The 15,064-nt window shown below is 45.9% G+C and overlaps 1 protein-coding gene across 7 annotated transcripts in view; it reads right to left on the bottom strand.

Annotated features, from left to right (window-relative positions):
- Positions 1 to 15,064, bottom strand: part of arhgap32b (Rho GTPase activating protein 32b) — a 41,383-nt gene that overhangs the window by 11,620 nt on the left and 14,699 nt on the right. For 2 of the 7 annotated variants that reach the window (XM_068330727.1, XM_068330731.1), the window contains exons 5-12: positions 11,614 to 11,700; positions 10,179 to 10,316; positions 9,671 to 9,763; positions 8,951 to 9,073; positions 8,649 to 8,726; positions 7,985 to 8,066; positions 7,078 to 7,128; positions 6,665 to 6,739 (exon numbers count right to left, since the gene is read on the bottom strand). In XM_068330727.1, the coding sequence (XP_068186828.1) occupies positions 6,665 to 6,739; positions 7,078 to 7,128; positions 7,985 to 8,066; positions 8,649 to 8,726; positions 8,951 to 9,073; positions 9,671 to 9,763; positions 10,179 to 10,316; positions 11,614 to 11,700 (727 nt within the window). Of the gene's footprint in view, positions 1 to 3,557; positions 3,766 to 6,664; positions 6,740 to 7,077; positions 7,129 to 7,984; positions 8,067 to 8,648; positions 8,727 to 8,950; positions 9,074 to 9,670; positions 9,764 to 10,178; positions 10,317 to 11,613; positions 11,701 to 14,437; positions 14,863 to 15,064 lie in introns of those variants that run through there. The other 5 variants (XM_068330732.1, XM_068330728.1, XM_068330729.1 and 2 more) reach the window with 5 other exon arrangements.

Below are 15,064 nucleotides of genomic sequence, written 5' to 3' on the forward strand. Positions count from 1 at the left end.
TTTACAAGACAGTTTCTATTTACTGTGACTGACAAGAGTCGTGTTTGCAATACAAGCCGAAGCAGGCCGGTCTGAACCAGACTCCAGACGCAAAACAAGCTAAAACCGAAGATAACAAGAATACAATAAAAGCATGGAGGAGGTGTCTTTACAAGCATCTGTCCTATAGGGTTAGAATGCTGTAAGAATTTCAACCAGTCAGATATGACGCATAAACTTTATCCTGGACTAGACCACTAAATTTTACCACTAAATGGTGCATAGATATCAGAAGCTGCGTAAACCAGGCTATAAATGGGAGCAAAGCGTCGCAAACCATCAAGCTGACCGTTTAAAGTTTACGTCCAACAATGAATCAAATAAGACCTTTGCAGAAACTGGATTTTGATGCAGGCCATACATCATTTTCCCCAACAAAAGCTTGTTAGGAGATGAAGGGCTCCTTCCCACTGAGACACAACAGGCCTTTTAATTTAAAAGAGATAAAGGAAGTGTTGAGATTGTATTAACTGCATCTTGCATTAACGTTAAGAGGGCAAACGGGAGTGGCTCAAAACGAGGCTTCATACTTAATTATTGAAGTGTGTATCATAACGTCGGGTATCATCTCCTTCAGCAACTAATTACTGATGAGAATCGTCTCAGTGGGCGTCCGTCAGAGCTCCACAGCGGTACTCACTGCTAAACTATACAAGGGTTAGCATTAACTAACCTCCCGCTGCTAGCTCACTCCACCTACACCTGACAAACAGCAGTTATTTCGGGCGGCACGGAATCAAGACCAGTTCCAGCTCATACACATGACCAGATAAACCAGAAACGTATTCTAATATAAAAAGACTCAGACAGAATTCTGAATGACAAACTGTTTTATGAGTGCAATTATTAATGAGAAAAACATCGCCTCAGTGACACGCGCCTCTGCTTCCAAGGAAGTTTGTTTCCGAGGACTGACGTAGTCCCACTTTGGGGAAAAAAGACTGGAGGATGAAATAACGGGACTCGCAGCACACACCTGGAGAATTCTAGTGAATTCCGTCCAGTGGGTTGGAATATACACTATAGAAGGATAAGCCTAAAATTAATGAGCACCTGTCTGCTTTGCATGCTAAATGTACACTGTGGAGGGAAAACGGCATGCAGCAGAATTAATTGACGGTCCATAGTGTATATTTAGAATGCAAACATCAAGACCGGAGCAAAAATAATGAGCTGAGGGGAGCCGAAAGTGACTTTGTAGCTGCGTTTGATGAAATTATTCTCATTGTTTAGCAGAATACACTGCTGAGGGGGGGGGGGTTACCGAGGGTGGTTAAATGTGATGAATGATTGTGGCACCTGGCAAAAACTGCATGGAATATTAAAATCCATGTCTCTGCTGTGTTCGTTTTGACCTAAAAATGCCCTGGAAATGTGATGTAGCCGATTTTTATGCGTTTCCCACACCTGATTCTTTTGGGGTGACGGTGAAAACACACCCACTGGTGTTTAGGAGTAAACAGACTCCTATCAGGATGCATTTATATTTACCTTACTCATCCTACATCTCTGGTGTGAGCCATTTCAATAAAGCGGCAAAATTGATACGGAATCAACAATCAGCCTCTGCTTCAGCGACGTGCCAACAAAACCATCGGCCCGTCTCAGAGACAAGCAGCGCTCCGATTCTCCCTCCAGGGAAAGCAGCCGACAAACAGCTGAGGCAGCTTTGTTTACTCACTGCTGATGCCTTCAGTATCATGTGTGTGTGTGTGTGGGGGGGGGGTGAAAACTGTGTTGGTTTACACTGACACGTTGCTTTTTTTAGGAGGGGTAAGACACGAGGAAGAGGAGCGCAAACGACAAGCAGGGTTCTCCAGAGAACGGACAGATGCTTCCCGTCATGGCAGATGACAGGCTGAGACTCAGCAGCACTGAAATAGCCTCCGACACGCCGCCGCTGAAATCCACCAGGGTAACAGCATCTCATTTAGGGACAGAGGAGCTGATAAACGCCTTCTCTACCTGTGATTATGAGATTCATAGTGACAGGACACTTAGTAAAAACACTGCAATCCCAAGAAGCAACAGAAAAGCTTCAGTTTCCGGTTTGTCTGCCTGGTCAAATGTACTCTGTGACCCCTGGCATGAATTTAAATTACATTAGAAAGGCTGTGGGTGGAGGCCTGGATGTTCTCAGCTAGGAAAATAACAACTGACTACCCTACCTGGCATTTGCATATGGAACAGATCAAATCCAGATATGACAAAGTCAAATAGAGTGGCCCACAGTTGCGATGCCTGAGGAACACACAGGTTTCAGTGTGTTCAGTGTGTGAACGAGAGCCCGGATGAGCACATGGGATGATGAGGCCATGAGAACAATTACTGATGTAATGGCAATCATCACACTCTCCCAGGAGCGCTTCATTCCACTGAGGTGGCGAAGAGCGTTTCAAGGGAGACAGACCGGGGGGGGGGCGTTTAACTTGCCTCCTAAAGTAGAGCGGTGACACTATAGAGTCAATCAGCAGACTGAGCCGGATATTCAATACGACTGCTGTGTGTGTGTGTCACTGTTCCCTGAATACACAATCATCGGCAGGCGTGGCTGCAACTCGGATCCTTTCACTCCAACCGGGAACAAGCTGAGCGGGAAGTTCAAACCCCCTCCATTCCTTTTACCATAATTTATCATGAACTGAGGAGTTTCTCTCTTGAAGTCATTTAAAGACAACAATTTTGCAAAGGAAATACAACTACAGAGACGCCAAGTTGTCTCTGTTAAATAAAAAAAATTTATATATGGCCTGAAAACTCTCAACCGACACAAACCCACTCACAGATTCTGCAAACAACTAAATAAAATCCAAACAATTAAAGTTCCAGAATAGCTAAAAAAAAAAGGCATCTATTCACCTTTGTGAATCCTACCAGGACAATGTTTACACCCCCCATCAAACAGACACCTGTGGACACACCCGGCCTGACCATCTCCTGGATGTTGTTTCAGCTGTAAACAGAGCAGCAACCTTTGTTTGAACGTGAAGGTCAAAGTGCGCGATGTTGAGTTTTCCTACTCTGCGAGGAGACGCTTGAACGTCACCCAGCAATGGAGGGGAGGGGCGAGGGGGGGTGAAGTCTCACCCATTAATTAGAGCAAATGTACCCCGAATCACAGAAATCAAGAGGGTTATTGATTTAAAATCAGCAGTAGAACTTGATTTGAATAGAACTTGACTTTTATAAGCTTTTAAAAATGTTTTACTTCTACTTTTGCTCGATAAAATACAATAAAACTACGTTTACACAGATGTTGCCTTCACGTTCTGGATTATAGTGACGTCAGAGGGACATAATTAACACTCCATTACTTTACACGCAAATATAATCGGGTTTAAACGTGAAACGGGAGAACTGTGTGGAGTTCTGAGGATGCAGTAATATTTTCCGTACTAGGAAAACCTTCCATCATTCCCCAATTCCCTTCAGAACCGACCCAAGTAGCATAAAGCTAACATGAAGCTAACGATGTAGAATCCACAGAGGATGCTTTAGCTAACATTCAACTTTCTTACCTTTGCTCCATAACTTGAGGCTTTGTGACAAAATTTTAAAAAAGTCCCGACGTGGTTTACTTATTTTCTCTTTTTTTTCTCTCTCTCTCATTCACTTATACGCGACTAAAAGAGCGATGTAACCCCACGTTTCGGTTAAATCTTTAACCGAAAGATAACGCTCCATTAACGGCTGAAAGTTCAGTCTGAACGCGAGGACTTTCCTCCGAGCTCTGTCACACGGAGCTCCGCTTCCAGGACGGCTTTACGATGCTGCCTTCGCGGGCTATCGGACACACCAGCATCTATCTCAATATCGATGAAGACGCGAGTTTGACTGAAGCAAATCTTTACAGAACCGATCGAGCGACACGCAAACATTGAGTAGAAAGATAAAGGCAAGCGCCTTTGACATTATTACAAAGGCGCTTCGCAACTAAACGCCAATGCATGACGAACGAATATGGAACCGATTTCAGCTGCACAGTTGTGATAAGATCTAGAATATATAACACTTAAAGTGCAATTAATCCTAGCCACACTCCGCGTTAATGTCTGTTTACAACACAGCAGCACCCCCAAGACGTTTACACTGCTGCCACACACACACATGGGCGCGATTGAAGTTTGTCCGACAGTTTTAAAGGCAACATGGGAGCCAGGAAGCCAGAAGGCAAGTTAGTGGTTTACACACACACACACACACACACACACACACACACACACACACACACACACACACACACACGCACGCACGCACAGCCAATAAACATCCCTGCTCTTATTTCCTTTTTATCTCTCCAGAATTAATTAGCTTTCATTACATACTTAGAGGAAAAGACAGTAATCCTAGTCAAGCGCACACATTTCAAATATAGATCAGGGTGAGAAATGACACGGGGTTATCATAAAAGTGGAAGTAGCTTCAAAAACAACTTCCTGTCATTATTTTCTTCCCCCTGACCTGACCTGACCTGCTCATGACCGCTCTCTGGTTATAAGTCTCAACATCCTCTCAGGGCCGGCGATATCAAACGCAATCAAAGAGGTCAACAGGTTTAAGCTGCTCTGGTATCAGTTGAGAAGAGCAACACTTCAATTCAAAATCCATGTTGTTTTTTTTTAACTTTGCCAAGATTAAAAAACATTATTTGTTGTTGGTCTAGAATCACAAGACTGCAGGCAGACTTCCCCTCCGCATGTGATCGCTTCATCTGGACAATCTCTGAACAAGTTGTACACAGAAACACGTGGACTGACCCTCACGTTTGTCTTTTAAAGTTGCGTTTTAAGCTACTTTACACGTCTTTTTCCTTAAAATTCAATTTGTGGTTTCTCATTTCAGATCGGTACTTCATGTTTGGGGCAATTAAATATTTCCGTGCGGTGACAAGAGTGATGTCATCGTGATTGGAAGGCGGAGTTAAGCCTTCAGGACACCAGCTGCCCTCGACAGGAAGTAACCTGGTGATGTCACACAAACGGTTGAAACGTGAGGGTGAGCATCATGCGGCTGATGTTGTGCGTGGGTGTGAATAGGAGGTGGAGGGGGGGGGTGGGTGACGTCTATGGACCACAGCTGCAGATCGCCACGCCGCCTGAAACATTAATGAGGTTGTAAATCTCACGTCCCACCTGCTGCGTTAATGTCAACGGTAAGAGTTGTAATAATAATCTGAAACATCGTCGAGCGTTTCACCAACACCGAGGAAAATGGAACACGTTTTAAAAATACTGACGCAACTGCGCAGGTAGTCACGACAAAACGTTTACCGAAGAGAAGGAAAGGTGTAAAAATGACAGCGGTTTAAATTTAGCCTGAGCTGCTAGCAGCAGACAAACAGTTGTGTGGTCTCAGCTTGTGATCGGAGCCGCAGAGCCCCCACCCCGGGGGACGCCGAACAGTTTTCTCAGGAAATGATGCGAGATCCTCAGGAGCTAGAGGACAAACCCACCCCCCCCCCTCCACTTTAACAGCTGTCTTGGCTCATGTGTGCACACAGCTGCCCGAATCACCGGCCCCCAGACAGGAGGAACAGGAAATGATGGTGGGGTGTACATCTGGGTAAGTCACTGGTGGGTCTGTTGAGGAAAAGTCGTCTTACTGTCGTTTTATCCGTCAACGGCAGAGAATTCTGATTCTCCTGCAGGACGGACGCCCCCCACCCCCCCAACGCCGTCCGTCACGTCCCGCTCTAAACCAGATCGCTGCACAACTATTTCCAGTTTTACTGGGAAACAGTTCAACTGGGAAATCTTTCCAGCGCCGCGCGGCTCCCCTGCAGGAATGTGCTCTTTCAGTCGCCATGGAGAAGGAGACAGAGATTCTTACTGTTGCGGGACAAAGCTTTACGCTCAGTGGATGGGTTTACATGCCCCCCCCACCCCCACCCTCACCCCCCTCACACACATTGTAAAAGGATTAAATAAATCAAGGCCGGTCGAGACCTCGCACCACGGCACCCCTGCCGGGGCCTTTCAGACGCACACAAACAGCGGTGCCCCCCCCCCCCGTATGGATACAGAGGTACATTCACGCTGCTGTAACCGGACTCACCCCCAGAAGTTATTTGCATGCACCTTCAGGAGGGGCTGGAGGGATGAGACCGGGGGGCTTTGTTCAGAAAATAAGACCCATAATTACATATAGAATTTATCTTCTTTCTGGGGACCCACTGGAACCCCATTAGAAGTGTGTGTGTGTGTGTGGGGGGGGGGGGGTCCCAACATCGTAAAGATCCTTATTTTAGGTAAGAAACTTCACAGAAGAAAAGTTCAGGTTTCGCTAAAAAAAGCTCAGAGCAATCCCAAAGAAAGGAAAACATGCAAGAGAAGACTCGTTTCCATGACGACCAGATGCAGCTAAAAGCTCATAGGAGGGAAAACCAGCAGAGGGAGGGGGTACCGTGGATAAATACTGAAAAGGTCACAGACGGAACCATTTATTACCTTGTGTGATAAAAACATACGTAAAGGACGGAGGTTTTCTTGTAGGGGAGGGTGAAGCTATCAGCACCCCCAGGATAGTAGTGTTAGGGTCACACAGTGCAAACACATCACTCAGGGTTGTGGAGTTAGTCTTAGGTGAGGGGGGGGGGGGGGGCACACACCAAAAGGTTCATGTCTACCTGAGCTCAGGCTGTAGGGGTTTAGCGGGTCGGCCACCCATGCACTGTCCTGTATTACACTCTCCATCTCCAAGTCTGCATGCAACCCGATGGACAGACGGACCGACAGACAGACGGAAGGATGGATGGATGGATGGATGGATGGAGGGGGGGGGAGGCCAGCAGGGAGGGAGAGAAGCATCTCAAGTTAGAGAACAAGGCATCTGTGCACAGAGAAGATGCTAAAAGTAGAAAATAAAACGGAATGCGCGACGGCGAAGAGGCGCATCCCGTAAAAATGGTGCAATTTAAATCCAGCGTTGAAGTTATAATCCTTAAGACGATCTTAAAGGTTGTGACTTCAGCTGCATCCGGATACCGGTGTACCGAACATTGAGATGCGTGTTGTGTGGGTGACGTATACCAGCACGCACAGGGGGGGAAGAGGCTCCAAGAAGCGGGCTGCAGGCCAGAGCAGGGGGAGGCTGAGGCAGAGGAGGCACAGTCAAGATACATGCTTAAAAACAACCGTACATACGTGTGCAAGACAACAACGGCATTGGTGATGTGTGGAAGTGGAGGACAAGCAGTGCAGGAACATTCGAAATAAACTTGATTAAATCCAGTTATTGGCTCCAGATCCACGACCTCCTCAAAAACAGAGCGTCTGCAGGTCTTAAAAAAATAAACCCACAAAAATAAACACTTTGGATTTAACTAGCATGCAGTCAAAGTCTTATTTTAGTAAAAAATAGGCAGGATAAACTCATGTAGGTCAAATATGTAGGCGCTGGATTGGTGCGTTTCCTGGCCTGATCAATCTGACCTGCAAATCCTCTGTAAAGTTAAAAAAAATAAAAAAAAATAAAATGACATGCAAAAAATAAACACACAAACAAAAATAAACCAACATAAAAGCATGGAAATTGTGCTGAAAGCAGCAAAGTGGACAGATTGTGAACTTGACTCCACTGGTTCTGGTGACAACCTGGAGATACGATGAGGGTGTTTCACGTTACCGTGACTACAATCGTTCACTACGAGTAATGTGATGTGTCATCGGTATCATCTGATAATTTTACGTCTGTTGGTGCGAAGCGTCAGCGCTCTGCTATGAGCTGAACTGACGCTTCTGTACAGTATATAACAGTGTGTAAAATTAATATAACAAGTTATAAAATTTAAATTAAATTAGATTCTTATATTTATGTTGGCATCCAAACATCCACCACAGTTTAAACCGCTTGCAGCCGCGTCAGCGTGTCGCTAATGGTTCTCAGGGATAACGTTCTTCCTGTGAAGGCTTTAACAGAGGAAGAGGAAGAGGAGGAAGAGGAGTACCTGGTTTTGGCACCGTGTTGGTCATGGACTGGGGGACTTTATCGTTTATGAGCTCCACACACTCGCTGGGAAAGAAGCCGACCTGGAGACGGGGACAGGGATGGACGACGGATCAGGTTTACATGATTCAGTGAAGTCAGAAACAGACAACAGAATCCGCACCGAGCTGCCGGATCAATCAATCAATCAATCAATCGGATCGGCCGTTTTTTTTTTGTTCTTTTTGAGCTCTTCAACAAACTTATTACACCTGTTTGGTCCTGATTCGCAAATATATAGTAATGTTAATATCTGAAATAGATGTGAGAAATGTTTACGCAAAGCATGTGATTAAATATATGATGTCATCAGACTGGACACGCCCTCCTGACACGCCCCCTTTTGGAACAGTCTGCAGCTCCGTGAGACGAAACTTAAAAACCACCAAAGAAGAAACAGCTGCTTCCCAGAAATGTTGTCGTTTGCGAGCGTTAGCTCAGCGCTACCACGTCGACACCCCTTCGTGACACATGCTCAACCTTCCCACACAACATGCTTGTTGTTGCTGACGAGCTGAAGCTGCGAGCCGCACGTGAGAGAACCGAACGACGTGGGTTTCAGTGTGTCGGGATCGCAGCGGCGGGGTTCGGATTACACACTGAAACTACCTGGAACCTGAGCTCACCTGGAAGCCGTGTTTGCCCCTCCACCACGTCGTGTCTTCTTTGGGAGGCATGTCGATCACCGACACGATGTCGCCGACCTGCAGAGAGCATCGAAAGTAGAAGGGATTAGACTCCCCTTCCAACTCTAATCAATCACTGACAGCCAATAACCAATATCTAAAAAACATTTGCTCACAAAACTTATATTTTTGTTGTTTTGTTTAAGTTCTTGTTCATATTTTCCTTGTCACCGTTTGTAGAGTTCATTGTTATGAAATCTGTGTGTGAGCGGAGAGAGAATGTTGGTGTGAACGGTCGTCACCTCGAAGGACAGCTCGTCTGACGCCTGAGCGTTGTAGCGTTTGATGACGTGGGCGGCGGCGATAGCCGGAACGTTGATAGACGACTCTTCGTGGACTAATAGATGATTCCCTTTATTGTCGACCTGGCTCACACACACACACACACACAGACAAAACATCATGGTCTAGTGTTCCTCCTGTCTCTAATCTTTTACTGGTTCTGCTCTGTGAGGCCTCGGGAGCTGGTTCTAGTAGGCACGGATCGCTCTCCGTCACGTTTGGTTCTGTAGATATTTTGTCTTTGTCTTACAATCCAACTTCAAACCGAGGCTAAAGTTCTGACAACGTATTTCTTCCTTCCAGACAGTTTTAATGTCAGATAATCCACTCTGTCTAACCTTAATGGTTTACTACATCTGAGTTAAGATGCTTCTTTGAGCTTTATAGCTTTTTAATGAACACTGAGCAAAAACACTTTATATGGAATAGCATCGCAGACGGGGCAGTTTGTGACAGAACGCCGCTCTTCTAGTAAGAATAGTTTAGCGTAAATAGCCGTGTTTCATTTAAAAATCCTATATTTAGGTGGTTAAATTACACAAATGCAACTCTAATGATGTAAACTAAAACTAATAACTGAGGCTCATCCTCAAACTTCTGGTAAAGCGGCTCCGATTGTCCTGAAAACATTTTGGTCTTGTTGTTATATATATTGCTCGGTGTTGGCGGTGTAGTTCTACCTCCATCCATGTGAGGGCAGGCCCACAGTTGATCTTGTTGTCAGCGATGGCTGAGAGCCGGGAGAGGTAAGCTAACAACATCTGGGAAGCAGACTGACAAACACGACAAAATACACGAGTTAAAATCATTGGAATCGGTTTGGTTTCATTCATAAAAAGGATGAAAAAGAAGTGGTTGCATTGAGGTGACCGTATAATAGTGAACCTCGGGCCACTCTGCACACAAAGACCCTCAAAGCTAAACCGGTTTTACCAGCTTAGTTTGATACCTGACCCTTACATTCCCAGTAGAACCTTGATCCGACAAAAAAAAAAAAAGTTTCATTTAGCTCACGTTACACTCCTCGGGAAAAAGCGGTACGATATCAAACGTTACCGAGATCTTAGGGGATAAAGGCTTTTCTACACAACCGATACCGTAAAGTCGTGTTTTTAGAAGCCGATTGTTCAGTTCAGGTGATTTAATAGGAAGTTTTTCTGTGTATTTTAAAACTACCATCACTCTCACCTCCGACTGGTCGGTCAGACTCTCCAATCGGGGAAGCTCGGGCAGCTGGGAGAAGCGTCGGTCGTAGATGCAGAGGTGCAGGTGTTTGTCCAGGACGCGGAAATCCTCATAGCTGCGCTTCACCATCCAACTTCGACCCTTTAGAGCAAAAAAAAAAAAAAAAAAAAAAAGTTGAAAACTAAACATAAAAACACAAGTTTCGGTTCGCCCTCCAGCCGCTGCATTAAACGTAACGTGTGTTCTTTAATCTGTAGTTTATTTTTCCTCCAGTGAAAACGGGCTCCAAAACCTCAAAAAGCTCCACTGAGAGAAACTGTCGGTGAGGAAAGCATTCAGCTTTGATTTGGCCTGAAAAGATCAGCCTGTACTGAAGCCAGGGCCTGATTCTGGCTGCTGAAGACGTGCAGGGGAGGCTCTGTGGAACCTTTCTGCTTTCCTGTCCCACTTTCTCAGCCGGTGCTTCCACTCACCACTCCACTTTCTGGGTTTGTGGACCCCAACCAGCTGTGCTACTTTCACCAAAGCTCCCGACTGCAGAGCTGGATGCCAAATCTTTTACCATCCCACCCTTTTTCAAACTAGTAAAGCCGTAAGGAGTTGGAATTTCCACGCTTGCCGGCCTCGCCAAGGTCCTCGCAAGACGGGAATCCGAGGCCGTCGAGGGAGAAGCAGGGAAAACAGAATGAGAAATGTGGCTGGAGGAGACCTCTGAGCAGCTGATCTGCATGCGAGTTGAGGCGATCGACTTTAAAATGTGATGTCATCATGAATTATTTGGTGATTACTTGAATCTGACATCTCTGCCTAAAAAGGAATTTTTAAAGACGACTTTGAGAAAACTTTTTTCCACTCCCGACGCGCCGACGTGAAGCCAAACGAACGCAACGATCCTGCAGGACGCTGCCATCGATAACAGAAAGCGATACTCGGTGGAGACGGGACGACGGTAACATTTTTTTTTTTGGAGCGAGCGACGGAATCTAAACGGAAAACATGTGCGACCTATCCTCCGTCTGGGAAGTTTCACGGAGCCCGATGTGGATCCGCGCCAAAGCGAGACACCTTTAAGGGTTTTATTCTGTTTGAGTTCAAAAAACAAATCCAGCGTGAGATAAAATATGCAGAAACATGTTCAGTTCGCTCCGTCTTTCAGAACCACTCAACCCTCATGTCATTCCTTCACAGCCCTTCTTAATTAAGTTCCAAATCCCCCCCTCCCCCTCTTTCGTAAAACAATAACTTATTTGAGAAACGTCCGAGGTCGAGCCAACTCTCCAGAAACGCCGTCGCCTCCGTATCACCTCCGACGCCCTGAGAAAAACGCTCGTCCTCACAAAAACTGTCTGTAATTACAGTTTAGTTGAGTGTGTGGAGCCATTTGACTGTGTGTTTCTGCGTGAGTGCCCCATCAAACCCAGCGGGGTCCGTCTATTACCTGGCAGTAGATATGAACTAAGTACACCAGCTCCTTAGACTCATATCCATTCCGCGTTACTTCACACTGTTCGTCCCCGAGAGACAGCTGGAAGACAGAGAGGGAGAGGAAACGTTAGACAAAAGGGAAATAAACACAAGGAGGAATGAAACACAACGTCCTATAGGGGGCGCTAGCTGCACTGGAGTGTCTTCTAATGAGCTGCGGCCCTTTTTTTATTCTTGTTTATTGCCGTCATGTGTCATTCCTAAAAGACAAAAGCCTTATCAAAGGGTCAAGACTGATTAAAACGTGTCTGAACACAGCAGGAAATCAATCCATCGATTAACACGACGTCCTCTGAGATGCAATAACCAATCACAATGATGGATGTTCCAGTGATGGGAAGCTGTCTCGTATCCATCGACTCCCAAAACATCGTTTTTGAGCATCAAATGTGATATTTGTTGTTCATTTTCTCCGAAATCATTCCAGGCTATAAAGAAACTGAAGATTTACCTTTAAAGTTTTAACGTTTTACCTTTAAATCTGAGATCTAAAGGTAAAACAACGGTTTTACTGTTGAAACTCCACACGGCGTCCTCTCTTCTAGATGTTCTTTGGCCGGTTGCACAACAGCGAGTACACAAACCGAGGTCCGCTAAACAGATATTGTCTGAACAATGTCATGGTGCCAGTGAAGGGAGGAAAACACATGGAAGTGTTTTTGTCCCCATTTAAACGGGCTTGAATGGTTTGTTAATGGAGGGGCAGCGGTAAACAGAACCTTCACAGAGAACCGGAGTCCTTTCTGTGGTTCCGTCTCAAACCGGTGCGACAGAAAAACCGCCCGATCGCCTCCCTGTTGGTCGCTAGAGAACCCAGAATCGTTTCCAACTCCGTACCAGAGTTATTCTATTGTCAGAGCGGCGAACAAAAGCAATCAATCAAACTTCAAAGTTAAGTGCAGCGAGGCTTTCTTCCAGTTTTGCCGGAGGGCTTCGAAGGTTTGGACGTATAATTTAGAGAAAACAGATCGCGGCCCACGGAGCGACTGAGGCAACATGCTTTTTGATTGACAGGGATCGCCGCCGCTTTAATGTGGAATGCTGGGATACATGCAGTGTTGCTAAACTGCGTTCACTACCTGGAATGGATCACAGACCTTCAGATTCTCTTTAAAACCTGCAGCTAATGTTGGTACTATCTGCATTACGGCGCACAGAGGAGCTGGCGTTGGCCCTCGGCTTGTATTTGTAGACAGCGGAGCTTTCAAACAAATATTTCTGTGTCTGGTAAACTCATCTCCCTAATAGTCTTTTCAGGGATGCATCCTTCCTGTGCTGCGATTCGTCTCCTACAGACGGAGGAGAGACGGATCCTCTCCGGGGTCACACAGTAGTCAGCCTTTTCCTTCCACCGTGCGATGTATTTCTTTCTTCTATCAGCTTTAACGGGCCTCCGGAGACACTTTAGGACTGCAAACATCTCCGGATGACGAGTCTATCTTTAATTCCCTCACCGATTTTATGCACTAAAATCCACAACCATTCTGGTAACATCATAGTAAATAGTCAAATTAACTGGAAGAGCACGAAGGCGGTGGGTTTCATTTGCCTCCATCAGGACAGATGTTCACCCTCCCCAGTGGTGACACCAACCGGTATGAGCTCATCCCACGATAAAACGTCCTTTGTCTCGGCGGCAGTGACATCGATATTACTGCTCAGCAAAAAAAAAAAAAAGAAGATATGATGTCATTTACTTGTTTTTCCTCTAAATAGGCTTTAAAAACCTTGGATGTCTCTCCTGTATTTATTCCCATTTTCATTCACTTGCTATAGTTTTGCGTTTTATTGCCTTTCGGCCAAATGTGGGTTTCTTTCTGTGACTACAACCGATTGGAAGAAAACGGACTTTTAAATGTCAAAACATCAGTGAAAACCCATGATCAGCGTTAAAACTCGGAGGCACTCATCAAACTGCAGAGCGTTATTTAATCCAGAGACCCACAGAAGTTCCAGCAAGACACACATTTTTAACAATTTCTTAAAAAAAAAAAAAAAAAGTGAATTATATTTATTAAAAAAACGGCGTTTTTGCGTACATGCTGCATAATAACAGACGTGTACAACATGCTTTCTAGTGCCGACAGAAGCCACAACACACAAGCACCGGCGTCTTCTCTCCACTTCAATATTTCAGCAAGTCCATCTGGTCCTGACCAGAAGTTTAACCAAATTACAACTTGTGTTGACGTCCGATGCCAGATCGCGTACACACAGAACCGATCGCCAGACAGATCGGCTCCCATTCCGGTTCTTTTTTTTTTCTTCTTTTTGCACTGGATGTAACTTCACTACATTTAGACTTTTGATTTCGATCCAAACCTGCAAAGAACCACAAAACCACAGCGAAGCTCCACAGCCATCTATTGCATTCTGGGTTGGATCAGTTTGTCGTCACACAGGTACGATGATCTGGAACAATGGAATGACAGAAACAGACTAATGACCGGATCTGCAGCTCTCTCTGAACCTGCATGTGTTAAAACTTGGAAAAACAAATCCGCATCTATGGAAACGCTGCACATTTAACATCCTAGGAGCCGGTTTAGGACGGCATTCCATTCACGGCGGTCATTTTCCACGGCGAGCCAGTCACACAGAGGTGAAGTTCTTCTAACAAAAGATTTCTGCAGAGGACAATCCGCTGAACCCAACAGCCACATTTTGGACAGAAGCGATTTTAATGAGTCCTCCGGGGCGCGATGGGGCAGATAGAGGAGGAAGGAACCACAAAGGAACCCAACGACAGTCAGAGACACACATTTGGCTTTTCTCACCTTTCTTCTTCTAGTTCCAACAATTTCCTCCCTTTCATGCCGTGCAGCTAAAGGATCAGAGCCGGCGCCTCCTAAAACGCTCCCAAACACCTGTCCTCAGTTTCTAATTCCCTCTGCAGGAGTGTGTTTCTCCAGCGGGGGGGTGGGGGGACATCCTGTCTCGCCGGACCGCCACACAATTCCCCTCTCGGCCAGACGTAAATGTCAAGCCGTCCACTTTCTTTCACGGGCAGTTTAAGCTCTCCCGGAGACGTGGAGTGGGAGGGAACGGCGTTATGCGGTTACATCCGAGGGTGGGGTACAAGAGGAGGTGATGATCAAGACGGATTCCTCCTCATCTCCTCCGTCCCGACGTCTCTCCCATCACGACGGCCCCCCCCCCCCCCAAAAAAAAACGTGGTTTTCCTTGTCTTTTTTCTTTTTCTCAAATGTCAGGAACTGAAGAACTCAAACATCCAAGTAGATTAAAATCAGGAAGGGGGGGGGGCAGATGGAGAAAAAGAAAAAGCAGTCTTCATTCAAGCGTCTGCAGACTTCACAACAGCCTTTCTCTCCGTCCCTCCGCCACATGCTCCCTTCTATTCGTCTGACATGCTGGTTCACCCCTCCCCCCCCACGTCTCTCCTC

This window comes from Antennarius striatus, chromosome 13, assembly GCF_040054535.1.
Source record: "Antennarius striatus isolate MH-2024 chromosome 13, ASM4005453v1, whole genome shotgun sequence".
NCBI lineage: Eukaryota > Metazoa > Chordata > Actinopteri > Lophiiformes > Antennariidae > Antennarius > Antennarius striatus.